Consider the following 25,816-nt stretch of genomic DNA (forward strand, 5'->3'; position numbering starts at 1 on the left):
GTAAAAAACAGAACTGGTATGCCATGTAAAATATATGAAAACAATTCCAAGTTATATATTAAGTTAAAAAAAGAAACAGGTTGTATAGTAGTGCATATAGTATGCAAGGCTAACACACACTCGACAGGACCTGTCCGCATCAAGAGTCTGTATGACCTATACCCTCTGGGATTTTACAGTGCACAGCCTGAACAGCTGGATGTTTTGTGCCTGATTGTAGCTACTTTCTGTGTTAAAACAAAAGTTAAGGATTCAGAATATTTATTCATCCTTGTTTATTGTATTTAAAAGAACTAAAAGGATTCATAAGCAACTGAAATAGTGGATACGTAAGTGTTTAGAGATGGTGTGGAGGTGAATAGGATGGCTGTATACATGCATGTGTGCATGCTGAGTCACTTCAGTCATGACCAGCTCTTTGCGACCTCATGGACTGTAGCCAACTGGGCTCCACAGTCCATGGGATTCTCCAGGCAAGAATACTGGAGTGGGTTACCATGCCCTCCTTCAGAGGATCTTCTCGACCAGGGGACTGAATCCACATCTTAGGTCTCCTCCTTTGGCAGGTGAGTTCTTTACCACTAGTGCCACCTGGGAAGCCCATATATTTAGATACATATGGCCTGGATAATTCCATCGGCAGAGGAGACTGGTAGGTTACAATCCATGGGGCTGCAAAGAGACACAACTGAGATTAAACATACATACACACACACACACACACACACACACACACACACACGTATTTCCCCACTGCAATGTATTTACTTATTTAAATTTTAAAAATAAAAATATTTCATTATGATACTTTAATCAAGTTAACATTTAGCATAATATCTGTTAGATGTGTTTATCCCTTTGCCATTTGTTTTCTTTATTTTTAGTCTAGTAAAAAGAACTAGTTTAAGCAAGTACTGAATGTCACATCTCTGAGAATATAAATTATTAAATCTGTATTGAAACATGCATGGTAGGCAGATTTTTATCTGATGAGATTTTTAATTATATGGAATAAAACTTTTAGTGCAGTTGTGGGAGTTATATATCAAAGTAAAACTCTTAATTTTTTTTCCAAAATAGATCCATCTTCTATTTTTCTCCAGCATTTCACTTTCTCTGTTTTTGCTGACCTAACCGTTTTCGGTTATGCGTCACCAAACAAGAAAAACAAAATATTTTCTTTCAAAACATTATTGAAAGAATAGTGTTTTCTTTCTGTGTCATTAATGCTGTGAAGTTGGGGTGCTGGGGTGGAGATGTAACATTACACAAACCCCTATCAATTGAAGGTCTGCTTGCTTGTATAAAGGACAGAACAAGAGGCAAGCAAAACAGAGGGAAAGAAAAGGCATTTTAGGATTTTTAAGAATATGACAATGGATACCTTTTCATGTGGAGGCAAAAACAAAAAATAAGGCCTGCTGTTTGGATAGATAAGATTAAACCAATTTCATTATTATAAAGAAGTTTAATTTAGGTTGGTGCAAATGTAATTGCAGTTTTTTCATTTTTGAAATTTGTCATTTGATATTGGAATACATGAAGGACAAGCTGGAATCAAGATTGCTGGGAGAAATATCAATAAGCTCATATATGCAGATAATACCACTCTAATGACAGGAAATGAAAAGGAACTAAAGACCCTCTTGATGAAAGAGGAGAGAGAAAAAGATGACTTAAAACTTAATATTCAAAAAACAAAAATCATGGCATCCGGTCCCATCACTTCATGGCAAATAGACAGGAAAAAATGAAAACAGTGACAGACTTTGTTTTCTTAGGCTCCGAAATCACTGTGGATGGTGACTGCAGCCTTGAAATTAAAAGACGCTTTCCTCCTTGGGAGAAAAGTTTTTCTTTTCTCGGACAAACCTAGACAGTGTATGAAAAAGTAGAGACATCACTTTGCCAACAAAGGTCTATCTAGTCAAAGCTATGGTTTTTCCAGTAGTCATGTACGAAATGTGGTTGGATCATAAAGAAGGCTGAGTGCTGAAGAATTGATGCTTTTGTATTTTGGTGTTGGAGAAGACTCTTGAGAGTCCCTTGGCCTGCAAGGAGATCCAACCAGTCAATCCTAAAGGAAATCAGTCCTGAATATTCATTGGAAGAACTGATGCTGAAGCTGAAGCTCCAATACTTTGGCCACCTGATGTGAAGAGCCAACTCATTGGAAAAAAATCCCTGATTCTAGGAAAGATTGAGGGCAGGAGGAGGAGGGAGCAACAGAGGAGGAAATGGTTGGATGGGATCATCAACTCAGAGGACATGAGTTTGAGCAAACTCTGGGAGATGGTGAGGGACAGGGAAGCCTGGTATGCTCTAGTTCATGGGGTTACAAAGAGTCAGACATGACTGAGCTACTGAACAACAACAAATTGTAATACATTCTTAAGTAAATGTGGTTATATTTTAATACACATTTCTTTATATTTTTTTGCTAGTGACTTAATTTCTTGCTATTTATTTTATATTTATTTTAGAGTATGGAAATGATGTTAGACAAAAGCAAATATGAGCAGTTTTCTTATTCAATTTTATAAATGTGTCATAAGGCAGCAGCTCCAACTCACAACATCAACAACACATTTGGCCCAGGAACTGCTAACAGAAGTGCAGTGGTGGTTCAAGAAATTTTGCAAAGAAGACAAGAACTTTGAAGATGAAGAGCATAGTGGCTGGCCATTGAAAGTTGGCAGTGACCAACTGAGAGTCATCGTTGAAGCTGATCCTCTTACAGCTACACAAGAAATTGTCAAATAACTCAACATTGACCATTCTAAGGTCGTTGTTGAAACAAATCCATTAGAGGCAAATTGGAAAGGTGAAAAAACTCGATAAGTAGGTGCCTCAGTGAGCTGACTGCAAATCAAAAAACTTGTCATTTTGAACTGTCATCTTCCTTTTCTCTGTGCAAGTACAATGAACCATTTTCCAATGGGATTGTGACGTGTAACGAAAAGTGAATAGTATACAACAGCCAGCAGTGACCAGCTCAGTGGACGGACCGAGAAGCTCTAAAGCACTTTCCAAAACCAGACTTGCACCAAACAAAGGTCAGGGCCACAGTTTGTTGGTCTGCTGCCTGTCTGATCCACTACAGCTTTCTGAATTCCCATAAAACCATTACATCTGAGATGTAAGCTCAGCAAATTGATGAAATGCACCAAAAACTGCAAGGCCTGCAGCAGCTTTGATCTATAGAAAGGGCCCAATTCTGCACAACACCAGCCAACCACGCATTGCACAAGCAACACTTCAAAAGTTGAACAAATTGGATTATAAAATTTTGCCTCATCTACCATATTCACCTGACCTCTTGTCAACTGATCACCACTTCTTCAAGCATCTGAATGTTTTGCAGGCAAAACATTTCCACAACCAGCAGGATGCAGAAAATGCTTTCCAAGAGTTTATTGAATCCCACAGCATGAATTTTTAAACTACAGAAATAAACAAACTTGTTTCTCATTGGCAAAAATGGGTTGATTGTAATGGTTCCTGTTTTGATTAATAAAATATGTGTTTGAGCCTAGTTATAATGATTTGAAATTCACAGTCCAAAATCGCAATTACTTTTGTATCAACCTAACATCACTTTCGTAAAAGAGAAACAGCATATTACTACATTAACTAACACTCTTTTCCTGCTTTGTTGGAGGATGACATTTTTCCACATTAATTAGTTTTCCAGCATGCTATAGTGAAAAAAACTTGCGTTTGAAGCCAGGTAGAACTGGATTCAAATTCTGCTTTACAGCTATTTAGCATTGTGGTCATAGACAAGTCACATAGTTTCTCCATTAACTGATTTTTTTTTTTTAATGTAAAATGGGTGCATATTACCCGTCTTCTGGTGCTCCTCAGAGGGTAAAATGCTCTAGTAGCATGCCTGGCTGTATTGATGTTGCGTGATGACTCCTCCATGTCCCCAGCACCCAGTGTATACCACTGTCAGAGCACTCAGTACCCTCCTGATGTCTGTTCATTTGATTATCTCTAGGGATAGACTCTTTGCTTTTTTTTTACCTCCAACACTTAAGACAATGTCAGGTATGTTAGGTGAATGAAATAATTTAAAAACTGAAATTCTGTTTTAATACTTTAAAGTGGTAAAAAGTTTAAGTGACGCTATGTGGAATCTATTATAGAATTTAACAATGACACATCCATTATGCTGATGCTGGGAGGGATTGGGGGCAGGAGGAGAAGGGGACAACAGAGGAGGAGATGGCTGGATGGCATCACTGACTCGGTAGACGTGAGTCTGAGTGCATTCCGGGAATTGGTGATGGACAGGGAGGCCTGGCGTGCTGCGATTCATGGGGTCACAAAGAGTTGGACACGACTGAGCAACTGAACTGAACTGAACTGAACTGATGATATTCCATGATCCAGGGACCCAGTGCCCTGTTAAGACAAATCACTACCAGATCTTACTTGCTTTGGTAACACTGAAGAGGGCTCAGTTTTTTACATCTCCCTAAATCCTCCTGGCAACCCTTTGAGTCCTTACCTTAATATGAAGCGATGCCAGGAAGTTAGGTAACTTTCTAAGACTGTATGGCTACCATATAGCAGTATTGCCATTTGAACTCAGCTTTTTTTTTTTTTTTAACTTAAATCTAATGTATTTTCCATGGTATTAAATAAGACAAGTACATTTGAAATACTTAGCACAGTGTGTGACGCATGATACCAAATGGTAGTTGCTAATATTATTGTAATACCAAAACTTCATCACTGAAGGGTTGGGAATCTTCTCCAAACATGTATTAATAAAGCAGTCTCCAATGTATTTAAAGAAACTTACTTTTAGAATTGAACTCTCTAATACAGCTGCCTTAATCTTGTGGACTGATGTAACAGCTCTTGACTGTGGGTCATTACTCTGTCAAGGCCTAGGATTTTAAGCTCTTCCCTCAAGTTCCCGTCCCCCGCCCCCCCTTCCTCCGCGGGATACTGAGTAAACTTCCTGCTTCCTGGCCATTGGACTCTTGCTGCAGACAGCAGTGTTGTTTGGGGGCTTCCCTTTCCTGCTGCTGTTGCGCATGCTCCCAGTTTCTGTTGCTTGCTACCACAGGGGCTGTGAAAGTTGAAGCAGGTTTTTAACACCCAGGCCAGTGATACAACTCTGTGTTAGGATCCCAGAAGGTAGTTGGTGCTTTTTTCAGAGTCTGTTTAATTTATTGATGAAAGAATCTAGGGTTTCTTTCACATAAATAGTTGGAGAAGAGATTTTAATTCTCTGCCTCAGTTTCTCTCTGCTTAGAACTATGGTCCTGAGTCCTCAGCCTCTGTGGGATTCTGTAAGATAGGTTGATCTACAGCTCTAGCTGTTTTTGAGGTCAGAATTTTGCCATGAGTCAGATATGGTGTGCTGAGTTAGTGGTTGCCTTTGGGCTTCTTAGAGGTGTAGCATGCCTGGGCTTCTTGGAGGTATAAATGCCACCTCTGTTTACCCCAGTACACCCTACAGATATTACCATTTTCTTTATGTGTGCTCAAACTTAAAAGTGTTACAAAGCCTTTCCCTAGCTTTCTGCTTCTTCAGTCCTCTTTTTACCAATTATCATCCTACTGTCTATTTTTTGTCTTCCAGAAATTTATTGAAATTTTTCATCTCATGGCTTTTCTTTCATTTTTTTCTTTAACATTATGAGTTTATACTGTTTGTAATCCTTTACTCTTGTATTAGCGGGCGCTTAGAGGGAAAGAAGACACATGCCAAAGTCACGCTGACGTTCGTAACTGAAAATCAGATTTTTTAAAAAATTTAACTTTACTAAGGTATTTTTGATTTATAACAGATAGCACATATTTCTACTGAGACAGTTTGGTACATTTTGACATGTGTATTAAAACCATCACTACTACCTACTGTACCTATGAAGAAACTGACACTTGAAGGAGCCTAGAAGCTCAGATTGGAACCCAGGCTTGTCTGATGTCAAGTTCCAATCTGTGGGCTCTGAAGTCTGAGTTCTATCTGGGAAAACAACAACTGACTATTTCTCATTTGCATAGGGAAAGAACGAAGTCTCTGAATCTAGCTGCTGCTGCTAAGTCACGTCAGTCGTGTCCGACTCTGTGTGACCCTATGGACAGCAGCCCATCAGGCTCCTCTGTCCATGGGATTCTCTAGGCAAGAATACTGGAGTGGGTTGCCGTTTCCTTCTCCACTGAAAGTAACTACTCATTTCTTTAATAAGAGGGTTGTGCTAAATGATCCTGACGTCTTTTTCCACTTCAAGTTTTTGTACTTCATGTGTGTTTCCTATGCAGAAGTGGTAAATCTCTGTTCAAATACAGTTTTTTCAATTAAATGAAACTGTACTATTCTCTGTAATTTTCAAGTGGAGTTATATAAGACATTAAGAATAGTATTTTTTTTCTTTTTATAGGAAAGCATTTAAGAAGCTCTTGGAGTAATATGAGTCAGAGTAATGTCTGCAGGAAGTCCCTCAAGATAGTTAGGTGAGACAATATGAATTTTTTCAGAGTGTATTGTATAATTATTTTGCATACAATCTGACTATAAAATTCCTAGCTTTGTGCTCATAAGAGACGTTCTGCTCAGTCTTTTATTATTATGTGGTTTTTAAGCTTAGTAATGGTGGAAGCTACAATAGTTACCTAATACTTAAAAACTGTGTTCTAGAAAATACAGATTTTTATATAATGATATAGATATAGTCCTATAACTCCATCTAGCTATCTATCTATAGAACTGTCTCTACAGTTCTCAGATATTATCAGCAATGACTAAAATGTCATAGCCTAAAATATATAAAATACATCTATCATCTATACACAGGCACATATTGTTTACATGCCAAGTATATATGTTTTTATGCAAAGCTGAAATCAAATTTGACTGTTCTAAGATATGACAATTTATTTTCTACTTCTCCAATCTTAGGAAAAAGAAGAATTTATAGACTCTTCATCAAGATCTTCATTTACGCAGCTGTTAAATCCAAGGCTACAGTTGTGGTGAAACCATGAATAAAAATACATCTTCTGTAGTATCATCCAGTCTACTTGAAAAGTAATTTCTAAATTAAATTTAATATGTTTTGAAGTAGCATAGTTTAAAATATGTAGAATATTAATGAATGTTGGGAGAAAGTTTCATACAGCTAACTACTTGTGGTGTAAGATAGTGGTAATAAAAGGCTGATCAGTAATTACCTTTCATTGTAAATCAAGGTATAGGGTAAATCCTGCATTCTCTTTTAGAATTATTTATAGAGCTGGATTTTTAAACATTTGATCTGATTTTTTAAATATCCAAAATATTTTATAATTCCAGTATAACTATAACATAATGTAAAATTAACGTTTGCTGAGTAACAAGCTCTAATAGCTTAAAACAAGCAAGCATTTATTCTTTGTCATGATTCTGTGGACAGTGCCAGTCTGCACCGGATCCTGTAGGATGGCCTCACTGATGTGTTCTGGGGCCTTGTTTAGAAGGTTGGATGGCTGAGGTCTCTTTCAGCCTGGTCTCCCCTCCTCCAGGCAGCGAGCTCAGGCTTTCTCAGGTGGTGCAGAGTGGTTCCCAGCAGCAGGCACGAGTGGTTTTCAAATGTCTGTTTTCCTCACATTTGCTTATGCACCATTGGCTGAAGCAATATAGGTAACGAGTCCGAATTCAAGGTCTAGAGTTACAGACTTTACTTTTTAATGGAAGGAACAGTAAAGCCACATTCTTGGGGGCATCCAGACAGAGATGGGAAGAATTGGCCATTCTGCAAACATGTGACACACATATAACAAAGTGTATTCAGAGAAGGCCTCCTTTCAGTCTTACCCTTCTTTCTGTGCCCTCCTTCTCCTATAAATAGCCATCTTTTTTCTTAATTCCTTTTCACTGTTTCTTTTTGAATGAGCAAATATATATCCATATAAATATATATGCATGTCATATATACGTGTGTATATAATTATATTTTTTCTCAAAATGATTGTTTATTCTGTATAAAGTTCTACTGGACATTAGACATTCTTCTACTCTTGCGAGTATACACCAGTGTTGACTCAAGTTTTAAGGTCTTTGCTAGAGAATGATGTCAGGTCAGAGTATCTTTCTCTAATGCCTCCTCCTGGGAGCACTGGGAAGCTTCAGTCTCCTAGGGACAAGCCAGGCCCAGCTGTGTGGTGGATGAAGAATTCTGTCCACAGTGCTCCATGCACTGGTACTGAACAGCTTTGCTCTGTGACAGCACAGAGTTTTATTCAACTTCTTAAGGCAAAATAAAGCTAATGAGAAAGAAGTATATTACTGAGGCAAGATGTCCCCAAACACCCAATATCCCAGGCTCCACTTGCCAGTGCATTCTTAACAAAAAGGTAGCATATTATATATAGTGGCATTTTTTGTTGTTTTTTTAGAAATGATTTTATTTATGTATTTGTGGCTGTGCTGGGTCCTCATTGCTGCTTGGCCTTTTCTCTGGCTGCAGAGAGCTGGGGCTGCTCTCTAGTTGTGATGCGTGGGCCTCTCACTGTGGCGGGCTTCTCTTGAGCACAGGGTGGATGGTTGTGGTGCACAAGCTTAGTTGCTCTGTGGCTTGTAGGATCCTCCTGGACCAGGGATTGAACCTGTATCTCCTGCACTGGCAGATGGATTCTTTGCCACTGAGTCACTGTGAAAGTGAAAGTCCCTCTGTCCTGTCTGACTCTTTGCTACCCCATGGACTATACAGTCCATGGAATTCTCCAGGCCAGAATACTGGAGTGGGTAGCCTTGCCCTTCTTCAGGGAGTCTTTCCATCCCAGGGACTGAACCCAGGTCTCCTGCAATGCAGGTGGATTCTTTACCAGCTGAGTCACAAGAGAAGCCTAAGAATACTGGAGTGGGTAGCCTTGCCCTTCTTCAGGGGGTCTTCCTAACCTGGGAATCAAACCAGAATCTCCTGCATTGCAGGTGGATTCTTTACCAACTGAGCCATCAGGGAAGCCCTGAGTCACCAGGGAAGTCCTGTGTATATGATGTTTTGACCAGACCTTTTGTAAACTAAAGTTATGTCCTGATGGTCACTTCATATCAGTTTATAAAGTTCTTCCTTGTACCTTGTTGTAACTGTTAGTATTCTGTTCTTAATATATCAATATCATAGTTTATTTATCCAGTACCTTATTGATGGACATTTGAATTTGCAATTTTTGGTGATTACAAATTATGCCAAATAACTAACCTAGTATACAAGTCATTTTATATTTGTCACCAAATTATCTTTGGAAAGGTTCCTAAAAATGAGATTGTTGTATTAGAGGGTGAATTGTTGTTGTTGTTTAGTTGCTAAGTTTGCCGCCTCATGGACGCTGGGTTTTCTGTCTATGGGATTTCCCAGACAAGAATTCTGGAGTGAGTTGCCATTTCCTTCTCCAGGGGATCTTCCTGACCCAGGGATCAAACCCATGTCTCCTGCACTAGCAGGTGGATTCTTTACTACTGAGCCACCAGGAAGGCCCAGAGGGTAAATTCAGTTCGGTTCAGTCGCTCAGTCATGTCCGACTCTTTGCGACCCCATGAATCGCAGCACACCAGGCCTCCCTGTCCATCGCCAGCTCCCGAAGTTCACCCAGACTCACATCCATCAAGTCAGTGATGCCATCCAGCCATCTTGTCCCAGACTCACGTCCATCAAGTCAGTGATGCCATCCAGCCATCTCATCCCAGACTCACGTTCATCAAGTCAGTGATGCCATCCAGCCATCTCCTCCTCTGTCGTCCCCTTCTCCTCCTGCCCCCAATCCCTCCCAGCATCAGAGTCTTTTCCAATGAGTCAACTCTTCCCATGAGGTGGCCAAAGTACTGGAGTTTCAGCTTTAGCATCATTCCTGCCAAAGAAATCCCAGGGCTGATCTCCTTCAGAATGGACTGGTTGGATCTCTTTGCAGTCCAAGGGACTCTCAAGAGTCTTCTCCAACACCACAGTTCAAAAGCATCAATTCTCTGGCGCTCAGCCTTCTTCACAGTCCAACTCTCACATCCATACTTGACCACAGGAAAAACCATAGCCTTGACTAGATGGACCTTTGTTGGCAAAGTAATGTCTCTGCTTTTTAATATGCTATCTAGGTTGGTCATAACCTTCCTTCCAAGGAGTAAGTGTCTTTTAATTTCATGGCTGCAGTCACCATCTGCAGTGATTTTGGAGCCCAGAAAAATAAAGTCTGACGCTGTTTCCACTGTTTTCCCATCTATTTCCCATGAAGTGATGGGACTGGATGCCATGATCTTCGTTTTCTGAATGTTGAGCTTTAAGCCAACTTTTTCACTCTCCACTTTCACTTTCATCAAGAGGCTTTTTAGTTCCTCTTCACTTTCTGCCATAAGTGTGGTGTCATTTGCATATCTGAGGTTATTGATATTTCTCTCGGCAATCTTGATTCCAGCTTGTGTTTCTTCCAGTCCAGCAAAACTAGAAATTACTAAATCCCCATTTCAGAGGTTGTACCATTTTTTATTACCACCAACAATATGCAAGAGCACCTCTTTCCTAAAGCCTTGACATATATTGTCAAAGTTCTAAATTTACATTGATCTGATTAGGTAAAAAGCAGTATTTCTGCCTGGATTTAGCTTGTAGATTCTCTTACTGTGATTAAATTTGAGCAGCAGAACTATTTCTAATTGCAAAAAAATTAAGTAATGTAAATTCTTAACAAGGAGAGACTTTTTTAAAAAAAAATTATTTAGTTATTTGTTTGGCTGTGTTGAGTTTTGGTTGCATCATGTGGGATTTAGTTCCCTGACCAGGGCTCAAACCCACGCCCCCTTAATGGGAACACAGAGTCTTGACCACTGGACCATCAAGGAAGTCCCACAATGAGGGAATTTTAAAGTAAGGTCCTAGCAAGTAAATACACTGCTGTGTTAATCATAGATACTCTGTGCTGGGGTTAGAAAAGGAGGAATACTTTACTGAAATAGTAATGTGTGCTGGAGATCGTGTGTACCCCCATTGAGAGGAATTCACATTTAGACAGTTTAACAGGTAGACGCTTACTCCTTGGAAGGAAAGTTATGACCAACCTAGATAGCATATTCAAAAGCAGAGACATTACTTTGCCAACAAAGGTCCATCTAGTCAAGGCTATGGTTTTTCCTGTGGTCATGTATGGATGTGAGAGTTGGACTGTGAAGAAGGCTGAGCGCCAGAGAATTGATGCTTTTGAACTGTAGTGTTGGAGAAGACTCTTGAGAGTCTCTTGGACTGCAAGGAGATCCAACCAGTCCATTCTGAAGGAGATCAGCCCTGGGATTTCTTTGGAAGGAATGATGCTAAAGCTGAAACTCCAGTACTTTGGCCACCTCATGCAAAGAGTTGACTCATTGGAAAAGACTCTGATGCTGGGAGGGATTGGGGGCAGGAGGAGAAGGGGACGACAGAGGATGAGATGGCTGGATGGCATCACTGACTTGATGGACGTGAGTCTGGGTGAACTCCGGGAGTTGTCGATGGACAGGGAGACCTGGCATGCTGCAATTCATGGGGTCGCAACGAGTCAGACACGACTGAGCGACTGAACTGAACTGAACTGAATGAGACCTTTGTTCCCTTTCTTCTTCATCTCCCCCGCTTCTAGGCTTCATCTCTTTATTTCCTTGCAGCCTAATCTCCCATCAAGAAAGATTTTAAAATCTGACAACAGAACATTTTCTGCCTTTTTTCCTAGCTGACTATTACCCTAGTAACCACATAGGCCTTCTTATCCTAGAGTTGAATTCAGTGTAATACAACCATAATGGATATGCTCTAAGTGCTATATAAAGATCAAAATACTCAAAAATATGGAGTTTTTTTTTTTAAAGTTTTAATTTCTTTCATTATCCTTTTTTTATGATTTAACTTTTGAATACAAGTCCTTATAAAGATACAGCTAGAATTTCTATGGCAGAAGTTAAATATAAAAAAAATTTTAAAACTGTAACCTTATGTAAAATATGAACTAACTCTTTTTAACAGTGGTTTCTGTGATGGCACATTTGAAGACAGCTAGAAGTCCTGTATTCAACAATAGCTTTAATATACCCGTGAAGCATAGAGGTTGAAGTGCTCTTAAATCTTAGACCTTACTTAGACCATACTTTGGCTCTGGAGCAAGATAGACCAGGCTCACATTGCTGTTCTCCAGCTTTGTAACTTTAGGCCACCAAGTCAACCTGCCCAGATTTGAGTTTTTTAGAAAAATGAGGGTAATAATATTAGGGATTTTGTAAATATTAAATGAATTGAATAGCATAATGTGTGAATATTGCTTAGCGTAGTACCCACTACACCATAAGTAAGCCCTGAGCTTCATTTCATACTTTACTCAAGTTCTTTTGGACCAGTAAAAGTCTGTTCTGACCACTATTCAGAAACACAACTTGGGGTAGGGGGAGGGTGTACATTTTGCAGAATTCTTTTTAACAGTTCCTTCCTTCCTAATAGCATCGCTTTTATGTCCAGCAGAAATCACAGCTGGAGCATGTGCTTTGTACCAGGAAAATACTCTTAAAGGATAAATTGAGTTTTTTGGGGTTTTTTTTGAGGTTCAAATGAAGGTTATATTTATTTTGCTTTAAATGGCCACAAGCGTGTCTTTTAAAATTCACTTACCCAATTCATTAAAGTGTTTCGTTTTGGAATCCTAAAGTGTAGTAGAAAGTCAGTTAAAAGCAAGTCTCTGCAGTTACCTTTAATAAATCTTTAAGTTTGTTTAAATAATATTTTTAAAGTATTCTTCTACTCCAAATAAATAAGCATTATTGCTGTAATTTCTCTTACTGTTTGGTTGTTTTACAGAAAAATTAGAATTAGTGCTAAGAAAATCCATTTGATTGCCTTTGTATGATCATACTTTTAATAATGTCATTGCTAGTATGCACTGAGTATTTTGAATTATCTAGGTCTAAGAATTTAACAAATATTTTAAAGAAAAAATAGGTACCCATCTCTGGGCAGGGTCTCCCTGGTGGACCACCATCTCTGGGCTAATTTATGCATGGTAATTTACTTTATCTTAGGGATCCTGCCTTTCAGATGATTACAGTTACCAAGAAAACAGGCCTTGGTCTGAAGATCCTAGGAGGAATTAACCGGAATGAAGGTCCATTGGTATATATTCAGGAAATCATTCCTGGAGGAGACTGTTATAAGGTAAAAATGAAGATAAAATAACCCTTCACGTAAAAAACAAAACCACTAGTGATGAGGTTTGTTTCATCATCAGTAAATTTTTTATGTTAACTGAATATCCACTATGACCATTTCTCAGTGAAAGACACAGAGAGAGTGTAAGTAGACCTTTACACTCAAGGAGCTTTAACCTAACAAATGCATAAGAAATAAAAATGAATTAAATATGAAAAAGCAGATTTCAAGCTCTAACTAAAGGTTATATATTTTTAATTATATGCTGTTCAACTTTTATCCTAAGTCTGTCTGAGAGAAATCATATCTGAAGACATGTTCTCTATTCACTGCTCTGAGTTTGGGTTAAGTTAGATCAGTTAAACTGTGTTCATTTGGCCTCTCTTAAATGCAAAACAAAACTAAGCAAATAAAATCTATTGATTTGTGAATTTGCAGTAATTCTTGATAAGTTTGTGGTCACTTACTTGTCCAAATGAGAAATTAGATTTAGAATTAAGGCTAGAAATTATCTTTTTTAGGAATGAGAAAGCCTTACTCTTCTCATCACTGTAAGAAATATGTAAATCATGAATTCTTTGCTCTTGCTGCTAGGAAGCTCAGATTCATATTTGAAGCATTTAGGTAACAAATTGGTTACTATATTTTCATGCTCATTTCTCTTGAATTTCATGTTATTTCTGTTTTGCTAACGTGATTCTATATTTCTTTTGTTGAAAATTTCCTTCAATCCTTTTTGGAGAGATGTAGTATATAAAGAATTTAATAAAATATTCTATTAATATCAAGCTATTTAACATGAGAAAGGATCCTCTTACAAAGTTTGTTTATATTGTTCTTATTCTAGTTGTTTTTGTTGAATAAATAGTCCTACCCTTACCCCGAGTCCTATCTCGAACACTGTTTAGCAAACACTTTGTTTATTCAAGTGGATTTTTTCCAAGTTAGGAAAAAAAAAAATCAATTTAACCAAAACTTTGAAAGCAATAGATTTAAATTTTCTCAGGCTTGTGGAGATAATACGGTGTCTTCCTAATACACTTACCAAGCTGTAAGTGTTACACAATAAGTATAGGATATTGTCTCTGGAGTAGGCAATTGCAACCCACTCTAGTATTCTTGCCTGAAGAATCCCATGGACAGAGGAGCCTGGCAGGCTACAGTCCATGGGGTCACAAAGCGTCAATCAGACAGGACTGAGCAACTGAGCATACAAACATACAATAGGATATTATAATGATATAATTTTGAGCTACTGAATTTAATTTATTAACTAAATAAGAACATACTTAAATGCTAAATTTAAACAAATTCAAACAAACAAAAGACAAAATTTTTCTTTTAAGAATTGAGATATATTACTTTAGTTTTAAAGCTAAAGGATGTGTGTATTCGGTATGGCTAAGCTATATCTTAGACTATACTTGAAGTAATGCAATAGATTATGGTACCTACCAAGTGATAAGAATTTACTTTTAAAACAAACATCAATTTGTGCTTTTTTTTCCCCCCATGAAAAATATTTGTACATAAAGTAATAGTAGTGACTAGGTGCTGAGTGACTCATCTCCTGTCAGCAATCACTGAATAAGAAATTATACCTGTAACATACATTTTCTCTTGCTGATTTTCTGAGAATTCTGTTGTTTGAAAGGGTATTAGAAAGCAAAACCATGTAATAAAGTATATTCTGTATTTACCACTAGAGAGCAGCATTGGGTTATTAATGTATTTTTACAGTATTTGGTTGTGTTCAAGAGAAGAAAACTGCCAATATAGAGAAGGGAGTAGACAGAGAAGAGTAAGTGAGTTTTTAATGCTTTCAGTTGCTTTTATGTACTTCCTCAAGATGGAGAAGTACGTACATCTTTTGCTCTGAAAAGACAAATAAATTCAATTTTATATAAAAATATTTTAAATGAATAATAGAATTTACTTTGTTCTAAATACTGTGTTCTTGCCCAAAAAAATCCCATGGACAAAGGAGCCTGGTGGGCTACAGTCTGTGGTGTCGCAAAGAGTCAGATATGACTGAGCGAGTAAACAACAGGAACAACAAATACTGTGTTAGGCTTGTTAAAACTTCTAATCTGCACAAAATTTCTGCATGTATATTCACAGAATAGGAAACAGGCTCATAGGTTATCCTTATAAGTTGGTACACTGAGCAACCATTAATATTTTTTAAATGCATATGAGTGCTTTCACTTGCTGTTATTTTAACATTATATTGTTTCAGAGCTAATAATATAGCCAATCTCAAGCTTATTCCCCCTCATACACACTTAAAAATATTTTTCCTTTTGGAAGATATGAGATAGAATACTGGTTCAGTAACCGAAATGGTCATGTTTCTTTGAAAAAACATACTCAGAGTTCAAACTTGAAACATCTTGAAATGTTTTTGCTGCTTCAAGTAGGGAAGAAGATTCTTAATTCTCTCAGCTCTAAGAGCTAGAGGTAGCCTATAGGTTCAGAACAACTATACTAGGTACTGAGTTAAGGGAAGGATTAAACATGGGAACTCCAAGGCTCTTTTCTCCCCACCAGGCAATTCCGTATCAGTTTGGAGTCCTCAGTGTTCAGTCTTAGAAATTTTGGGGGGTGGGACATTCCTTTGACCTTCATACACACATATCCGATTGCCTGATCCACATTTCCACTTGGATCTCTTCAAGGCATCTCACATGCAACTTGTCTGAGGCAGGATTTATGATAGTCACGTCATGCCTTCATCTACCGATTTCTCCCCAAATAGACCTTCTGCCATTGCTGCCAGTTTCTGTGAATGACACCTTCCAGTTGCAAAAAGTCAAAAAACCAGATCTCATCCTAACTACTTCCTCTCCCTTAACACCCATATCTAATTCATTAGTACTTACTGTTGACTGTTTCTAAACAGTTCTTGAATCCATCAGTCTTCTTGATCTTTACCACCATCACCTTTGTTTAAGTTATCATCAGTTCAATTCAGTCACTCAATCGCGTCCAACTCTTTGCAACCCCATGAATTGCAGCACGCCGGGCCTCCCTGTCCATCACCAACCCCCGGAGTTCACTCAGACTCATGTCCATCGAGTCGGTGATGCTATCCAGCCATCTCATCCTCTGTCGTCCCCTTCTCCTCCTGCCCCCAATCCCTCCCAGCATCAGAGTCTTTTCCAGTGAGTCAACTCTTCGCATGAGGTGGCCAAACTACGGGAGTTTCAGCTTTAGCATCAGTCCTTCCGAAGAACACCAGGACTGATCTCCTTTAGAATGTACTGGTTGGATCTCCTCGCAGTCCAAGGGACTCTCAAGAGTCTTCTCCAACACCACAGTTCAAAAGCATCAATTCTTTGGCGCTCAGCTTTCTTCACAGACCAACTCTCACATCCATACATGACCACAGGAAAAACCATAGCCTTGACTAGACGGACCTTTGTTGGCAAAGTAATGTCTCTGCTTTTGAATATGCTATCTAGGTTGGTTATAACTTTCCTTCCAAGGAGTAAGCGTCTTTTAATTTCATGGCTGCAATCACCATCTGCAGTGTTATCATCAGTTTATATCAAACCTCACAAAGAGCTTTGTCTGCTCTTATACACCATTCTTATTTCCCTCTCCACCTATCCTGGTGCTGCTGCTGCTGCTAAGTCACTTCAGTCGTGTCCGAGTCTGTGCGACCCCATAGACGGCAGCCCATCAGGCGTCCACCGTCCCTGGGATTCTCCAGGCAAGAACACTGTAGTGGGTTGTTCCCGGGAGCCGGCGAGAGGCACTCCACTCATGGCAAAGGTCATGAGGAAGGAGGCTCGACACATGCAAAGGCGGGATCGAGCCTCAGGAGTCCCCCTGGATATTCTCGAGCATCTACCCCCAAAAACCAGAGTCTGCCTACTTTATTGCTTTGTGCTCTCACCTCTGACTTTACTGGGGTCTGTCCCCCACCACCATCTCACTCTCTCTGATAAAGAGTTAACTTACAGCTCCAGTTAATAAGTTCCTAGGCATTAGGAGTGTTTAAATCCAAATCCCTCAGATAGCTCTCTAACTCACCTGACAAGTTTACCCGGACTCCTACAGCTATGCATGTGATTGTTTACAGTCTCTCAGCCTCGAGAGGCACAGGAAGCTTAAGATATTCAAATAGCTTAAAGCCTCTCAGAGAGTTAGACACTGTCAGAATAAAACTAGTAAAAGATTTCATTGATGAGCCAATGCTTGCTGCCAAGTTTCCACATCCCCTGTATTTATCCTTGAATGTGTATTAATTAATATAGTTGGTATGTAGAAAAAATAAGTAGTGGCCTTGGTGTTAGCAACTTTAGACCCTTAAGGTAATAAATTCTTTCCTTTGTTGTAAACCCACTACACCTCTGCCCTATAGGAATGCAACTTTATCTAACACCTTTGGAGGATGGCGCCAAAGCTTAAAATAATTACTGTTAGAGAAAATAAGTCTTACGGTTGACAAACCTTTGTCAAGAGTCATAAAATGTTAATAGGCCTTCTGGCCAGAAGATGATGTAAATCACCTAAACCATTTGTATAGGATAAATTTGCAGGAAAGAAACCCTGGTTTTGATAAGGATCAAAGACTGCTGACTTTGTATGATTTCACATCCCCTATTATCCTCTAAGTGCAACTTAGGGTATAAAAGCCCCTGTTGAAAATAAAGCTATGGGCCTTGCTCACCAAAGCTTGGTCTCCCCATGTCATTCTTTTTCTCAATTTCTGGCTGAAGTTTCCATCTGGAGCGTGGAGGTCCTTTGCGACCATTTATTTGCCTGGGCTTCTAAGACCCACTTGAGAAGGTGTCTAAGGTGGGGCACCTTCCGCTATTCGAGAGGGCGCCTGCCGCCTCCGTGGTCAGAGCTAACCTGGTGTCACAGGTTATATTGATTTTCCACGTAAACCAAGCTACTCAGCCTCTTTTCTCCACTGAATTTTCCTACTGAGCTATCCTCATGCTATTACTTTTTATATCTCTAATTAATATTTAAATAAATCGCCAACGCCGTCTCCCCTTCGAATACCCTGCATCAGCCAGGGCTGGATCTTGGCAGGTTGCCGTTTCCTTCTGCAATGCAGGAAAGTGAAAAGTGAAAGTGAAGTTGCTCAGTCGTGTCCGACTCTTAGCGACCCCATGGACTGCAGCCTACCAGGCTCCTCCGTCCATGGGATTTTCCAGGCAAGCCCTGCTGCTGCTGCTGCCGCTAAGTCACTTCAGTTGTGTCCGACTCTGTGCAACCCCATAGACGGCAGCCCACCAGGCTCCCCTGTCCCTGGGATTCTCCAGGCAAGAATACTGGCAAGCCCTACTAATACTTAATTGGCTGTAAGGCTCTGTATAGAGTGACTTTTGCCTCTCACTTCTCTGACTCTCCATTCCTGTGCTTTCAGAGTAGCATTCTTTCGGTCCTTGGAAAGGGCCAAGTTCTTTCTCATCTTGTATACTGCTCCCTCTATCACCCACCGCCCCCATGACTTTTAAACATGAACCCAAAGACCACTTCCAAAGAGAGATATTCCCTGTGTTCCCCGCCCCCATCCCACCGCCCAAGTCTAGAGCCAGGTTTTTCCTGCCTGCGCGTCTTTCCTTCTTGTCACCTGTCTGCTTGTTTTTTCCCTTCATAATCACCAGTGCCAGCTTGTGGTCGTACATCAGTATCTGTGATTGTGTTTACCAACTCTGCCTGAACTACAAATCTGAGAATGTTTCCTAAGTCCACAGATCTTATCTGGTTTTATTAACAATAATATCTTTAGTCCCTAGCATGGTGCCTGACACATATTAATTACTAAATTAATAACCAATGAATGAGTAATTCTTTAGTCATGTTGCTGAGAATTACTGATTTGCCTGTTTACCATTCGACTGCCACCATCTGGTTCCACACCAAAGTGCCTTTTCTTCCTATCTCTTTATGTCTAATTCTGAACAATACTTTTTTTTCTTCTTTCTCTGCTAATACTGTAAGGAGAGCAGGTAGGAATCAGACATTTTTCTTCAAACCAGATTTATTTTACTTACCTGATTCTAGGGTACACACACACACGTACAGTATCCTTAGGTTCCAAAGCTATGGGCTCAACCAACCTCAAATTGAAAATATTCAAAAAAACAAATTCCAGAAAATTCCAAAAAGCAAACTTGACTTGCCATAAGGCAATTATTTACATAGCATTTGCATTGTATTAGGTATGATAAGTAATCTAGAGATGATTTAAAGTATACAGGGAGGGTGTGCATAGATTTCATGCAACTATTATGGCATTTCATGTAAGCGTCTTCAGCATCCATGGATTTTGGTATCCAACACCGAGAAATGACTGTATGCATATGGATACACACCAATATTTATAAACAGATATATAGATAAGTAATTACGTGTGTATGTACATGCACATGTGTGCTTTCTAAGTTGCTTCAGTCATGTCGGACTCTTTGTGACCCCATGGACTGCAGCCTGCCAGGCTCGTCTGTCCATGAAGACACAGGCATGAATACTGAAATGGGTTGCCATGCCCTGCTCCAGGGGATCTTGCCAATCCAGGGATCAACCTCGCATCTTTTATGTCTCCTGTATTGGCAGGTGCATTCTTTACCACTAGCACCACCTGGGAAGTTCCATACACATACATAGGGGTTTGTGTGTGTACATATGTTTGTATGTATATATTTTCTCTCTAGCATCTCTGAAATTGAAATGGGTCTTACAGTAAATGTCATGGTGTAACTGGCAGCACATTTTTCAGTGTTACATAAAATAATGGCATATTTCATAATCAGTATTATAGATCTTAGATGTGATATATTCAGGATTTTTTTTTTGGTCCAATCTTACAGATTAAGACAAAGATCATATAAATGGATACTAGTAGTCATTGCTCACAAAAGATTATAGCTGGACATATCTAACTTTGAAAAGAAATCTATTTTCAGGATTTGCTGAGTGTGTCTCTGGAGCTGGGACGAAGGCTTTTTGGATAGGTAGGACAAAGGTCTCTAGATGACAAGGAACAGAGAAACCAGTCCTTTGGTGGGAGCTAAAGCAGTAGCAGCCAAGAGGATTCACATTACAGTGTCACGTACTTTTCTCCTTTGCCACTGTTATTTGTTAGAGTCACCTTAATTTTTTCAATGTTTCCTGGGCCTTTCTCATTTATTGTGGACCTGTTGTATACTTGGCACCATGCTCAGGGAAATAACCATGGAAAGGGCATAGTTCTGGTCAGTTGAAAGAATGTGTGCTGCTAATTTGGGAGTTGCTAAAGTAATATAGTCTCATGGGGAAGAAAAAGATATGCAAACAAGGACAGAATGGAGTAAGTACAGTAATATAGATAAGTGAAAGTGTTTTTGGAGCAAAGAGAAGGGGACAGTGAAGTAAGTTCACAGTGAAGTGAAGTTGGAGAAAACCTATAGCAGAGTTAATGTTTGAATTTGGCAGTGAAGTTTAAATGAGAGTTCATCAGACAGAAGTGTCAAGGTGAGTGGTGGCATTCTAGACAAGAATTAATATGTATAAGCACATTAAAGTTTGAAAGACCGTGGCAGATTTGAAGAACATTTTCTGAGAATAGGATGAAGAATTTATATGCTGAGGAGGGAAAGTGGATATGAGGCTAGAGAAAGTAGGTTGCATCTAGTTTGTTGTTCTAGGTTTGGGAAATTCAGGAGTTTCAGCTTTTCCTGTCAGTGGGCAGTCATCAAGGGTTCTTAATTTGAGGACTGGGAGGATTAAATTTGCTATCACTGAAAATTGCCTTCAACAGATAACGGGATTCTGATTCACTTCTCTGTAACACCTACAATGGATTAGGATTTTATATACGTTATTTAATTATCACGGCAACCTTGTGCAATAGGTACTTATTCCCCACCTTGCAGCTAAGAAAATGAGTCTCATGGAGATTAAATAAATTGCCTGCATTCACATTAATAACTAGTATTGTGAGAGGACACCTCCATTGACACTTCATGAAATTATGGGAAAAGAATCTAAAAGCTCGCAGGAGCAATCTTTGTAGTGAGGAATACTGAGTTAGAGTCAGGCTGTGTGGATAGTTTCTGATGCTGTGGTAATACATTGTTTGGAAAACTGTGTAATGGTCGTTATAATATGAAATGGACAATATGGGCAGTTTTTAACAGAAGTATTCAAGAATACATTATTATTTCAACATCTTTATAAATGTCAACGTGAAAGAATTCAGACAGAAGCTGGGTGTGCGAAAGTGCTTGGCGCCTTGCCTGTCGTGTTGTGTAGTTGCTCAGTAAGTGCTGAAGCAGAATCTAGACAGTGTGGAAGAGGCCTTGGCAAATCCCTGAAGTCACGATCTTCTCAGACACATTAATTAAGCTGGGGCAGAATTCATGGGCTTTGAATGCCAGACTTTTACAGAAATAGCTTTGTTTTAGTTTGCAGGTTCTGACTTTTAAACCGGTTCAGAAATTCACATGATCAGCTAAGATCTTATTCTTGGAAGCAAAAAAAAAAAAAAAAAAAAAACTGCTGCAAGTACTTTTTAGAAAGAAAAAAATTAATAAACACCAGAAGCCACAGTCAGAGACTTTCTTCCTCTCTTCTCTGACTCTTGTCTTCCTGGAAAATACTACTTCAGTACATTGGTGTACCTTAATATTAATATAAGGTATGTTAAATTGCCTTTTTGAGAGCTTTTTTCTCTGTATGGCCAATACCGTGTGGCCAGAGAAGAGATTGTGGGAGAAGGTAGGTCACCTCAATCCTTTTGCTGACTTCTGTCTTCTGAAGGCCTCCATAATGCTGACAGCCAGCTGTGGTTTCTATAAAATATACAGAGAGAGGAACCGTCTCTGGCGATTTAGAATTTAGTTCTTTGTTCCTTGTGGATGAGATTGTGCACCCCCTGCATCCCCTTCCTTCACCTTCTCTCATTGTTTATGAACATCTTAGCTAGCAATCTGTGGAGCTCAAATTCGAATTCAGATCTATCTGGTTTCTACGCCTTGTTCTCTTTTCTCCTCACCAGTCCACTGCCTCTGAAGGCTCCTGCCCAAATAACAGACAGAGTGGAGTTACCATCTGGCTTATAGTCATCATCATGGAATTTTCCCTTTTCAAGGAAGTTTAATGAAAGCCAGGAACTGTTAATACTAAGAGTATAGACTAAAACAAAATAAGCATATATATACTGTCCACCACCCCAATTCTAAAAGAATTCTTTTCCCCTTGTCAGAGTCCTTTAAATGCTTTGCTTCAGTGAAGCAGAGCTTCCTTCATTGTTCCCTTTCTTTCCCTAAATTATTGCCAGGCTTTGGGATATAAATTAATAGTAGTGTAGTCACTAAATTTCAGTTATAATCTACCTTTTTAAGCTGATTCTAAGGAAGAATTTTTTGCAGATTCCAAATGGAATAGAGTTGGACTTAACAGACATTTATTTATTTTTAAGCTAGATTTTTAAAAATCACTATTTTACCCTACTTCCAATGCAAATTTTGGAATATAGAACCAAAATAAAATTCATCTGGTTAGAAACATTGTTGAGCTTAAATGTCATGAAGTGAAAGTCACTCAGTCGTGTCCAACTCTTTGCAATCCCAAGGACTGTGCAGTCCTTGGAATTCTCCAGGCCAGAATACTGGAGTGGGTAGCTGTTCCCTTCAGGGGATCTTCCCGACCCAGGAATTGAACTGGGGTTTCCATCATTGCAGGCGGATTCTTTACCAACTGAGCCACCAGGGAAGCCCTAAATGTCATGAGCGTTTGCTTTATTTTAATGGGATGGAACTTTTCTCTTCTTTTTAGTAATGTAATATTTTACACATACAAAAAGATATTGGAGCAGATATCTAACTTATAAAGCATAATAGTGAAATGAACACCTATGAATCCATTTAGACTTCACTGTTTGACTTAAGTAGAAAATATTACTATTAAGTCTTCCTATGTGTTTTCTTCCCACTCCATTACATTTTCCACCCTCCTTTTCAGCATTAAGTGCTCTCCAGAATTTTGTTTATTCTTTGGTAACTTTTACTAGCCTTATCTTTTTGCTTGTGGCAAAACGGTTGTTTTGTTTCTTTGTTTGTTACCATTTCACTTTAACCTCGAGGAAATGACATCCTCAGACTAATATTTAGCATATTAAATCACATGTTCTTGTATGTAAGTTTCTAAGTATAGTCTGAATATAGTTGACTTAAATGCATATGCTACTAAAGTCTGTCATCAGACTTGGTTTTATAAAATATTACAAAATCAGCTCCTTCATTTTACTGAACATGTAGGACCCATATGGTAGATACTTTCTCCATGCTGCTTAGCCTCTTCCAGCATTACTATTGTGTTTTAGTTCCCATACACTGATCAAATGGAAGGAGGGGGAAAAAAAGTCACTTGTGAATATAGCAATTGTGTGTTCTCAAACTTTGCTAGTTGTATTTAATCACATGCTTATAAAATCCAATTTAGTTTTCAAATACTATATATTTTAAATCAAATTGACGTCATGGTTTTATATTTATATTTCAGAATGGTCATAGGGTCATTCACTGAGATTACCATATCTTTTATTACACAGTATTAGAAAGAACATGTTTATATTTATTTGCCTTCCTGTATATTCAGTGTTCAGTGTAAGAGATAATAATAAATACATTTTAAAAAAATATTGTTACTCAACAGTAGTGAAGTGAAGTCGCTCAGTCGTGTCCGACTCTTTGCAACCCCATGGATTGTAGCCTACAACGCTCCTCCATCCATGGGATTTTCCAGGCAAGAGTACTGGAGTGGGTTGCTGTTTCCTTCTCCAACTCAACAGTAAAGTAACAATGAATCACCATTGTTATGTATAATGCAGTTCAAATCAAAGATTAGTTATCCAAGGATATAGCTTAGACGATGAGACTTTTTCAAAGCTATTTCCTTGAATTTGTGGAATTTACTTAAATACCCTCAAGGGTAAAAATGCTTTTTAACTTTATAAACTTTTCCCTAGTTGTAGAAATAATGCTTTCTGTATTTGTACTAATGACTGAGAAGCATCTTAGGAACTGAAAATGAAGAGAATTCATTTCTTATTTTCTGGTTTGAATTAAAAGACAAATGAAAATGAAGAAAACTTACCTAATGTATACAGTAAATCTTGTAACATTTATGCTTTGTCTTAAACAGTTAGGCTAGTTTTAGGCAGGGGGACTTCCCAGGTAGCTTATTGGTAAAGAAACTACCTGTCAAAGCAGGAGATGCAGGAGACGCAGGTTCAGTCCTTAGGTCAGGAAGATCCCCTGGAGGAGGAAATGGCAACCCACTCCAGTATTCTTGAACAGAGGAGCCTGGTGGGCTACAGTCCATGGGGTTTCAGGAGTCGGACATGACTGAGCACACACGCATATAGTCATTGGCAGAGATAGGTCCTGGAAAAGACAATGCCAGGCAGCCAGTTAGGATTGGTTGTTATTAGTAGGATGTCAATAGAACTCCTTGTATAACCAACTGGTCCTATATCAGTCACAGGAGGGACAGCAGATCCAGAAAAGATGATGTTTGACCATGAACAGAAATGTGGGTAGAATCAGTATAGTTAAGATCATTGGCTGAATTTTTAAAAATTCTAACTGTGAAGTAACTCTTAATGTTTGATGGGTGGAAAGATACAGGAATGCTCAGAAAGTAAACTGAATGAGTCTTATATTCTGAAATATCCTAGAATTATTTAGCATACTTTATCACAGACAGACCTGTGTTTGTCTCATACAACTGACCTTTTAAAACAGGTTTCTTTTCCTAGTATACCAGGCTGTGTCTTCATATCTTCAGGAAACCTTAACATGAAAGTTTATTCTAGGAATACATGAACATTTCCATTTCATTCATGTTTATTAGCAAAGTGAAAGTCACTCAGTTGTGTCTGACTCTTGTGACCCCTTGGAATATACAGTCAATGGAATTCTCCAGGCCAGACTATTGGAGTGGGTAGACTCTCCCTTCTCTAAAGAATCTTCCCAACCCAGGAATTGAACCCAGCTCTCCCGCATTGCAGGGAGATTCTTTACGAACTGAGCCACGAGGGAAGCCCAAGATTACTGAAATGCATAGCCTTTCCCTTCTCCAGGGGATCTTCCTGACCCAGAAATTGAACTGGGGTCTCCCGCATTACAGGTGGATTTTTTATGAACTGAGCTATCAGGAAAATGTGTATATTACCAAACCAGACTTTAATGAAAACTTTTTACTGTTGGGACCGTCTAAAATTTTCTTTTTGCTCTTTTCTTTAAGTCATTCTTTACTAATACTGTGCTTTGCTTTAATTGTGTCAAATTAATACACAGAAATCCCTTGCATTCCTATGCACTAACAATGAGAAAACAGAAAAATTAAGGAAACAATCCCATTCACCATTAAGATGAAAAGAATAAAATACTTAGGAATAAATTTACCTAAAGAAACAAAAGACCTATGTATAGAAAACTGTAAAACACTGATGAAAGAAATCAAAGTTGACACAAATAGATGGAGAAATATACCATGTTCATGGATTGGAAGAATCAATATAATGAAAATGAATATACTTCCCAAACCAATCTACAGATTGAATGCAATCCCCATCAAGCTACCAATGGTATTTTTCACAGAACTAGAACAAATAATTTCACAATTTGTATGGAAATACATAAAACCTCGAATAGCCA

The 25,816-nt window shown here is 38.8% G+C and overlaps 1 protein-coding gene across 8 annotated transcripts in view; it reads left to right on the forward strand.

The window, feature by feature from the left end:
• STXBP4 (syntaxin binding protein 4) overlaps window positions 1-25,816 on the forward strand; it is a 254,199-nt gene that overhangs the window by 20,774 nt on the left and 207,609 nt on the right. For 6 of the 8 annotated variants that reach the window (XR_009731174.1, XM_061389991.1, XM_061389993.1 and 3 more), the window contains exons 2-4: window positions 6,405-6,477; window positions 6,923-7,051; window positions 13,025-13,157. The exons of 1 other annotated variant lie outside the window; for it this stretch is intronic. Coding sequence is in view for 6 of the 7 variants with exons in the window: in XM_061389991.1 (XP_061245975.1) it covers window positions 7,005-7,051; window positions 13,025-13,157 (180 nt within the window). In the remaining variant the exon portion in view is untranslated. The remainder of the gene's footprint in view (window positions 1-6,404; window positions 6,478-6,922; window positions 7,052-13,024; window positions 13,158-25,816) is intronic. One more of the 8 variants, XM_061389992.1, reaches the window with a different exon arrangement.

This window comes from Bos javanicus, chromosome 19, assembly GCF_032452875.1.
Source record: "Bos javanicus breed banteng chromosome 19, ARS-OSU_banteng_1.0, whole genome shotgun sequence".
Lineage (NCBI taxonomy): Eukaryota > Metazoa > Chordata > Mammalia > Artiodactyla > Bovidae > Bos > Bos javanicus.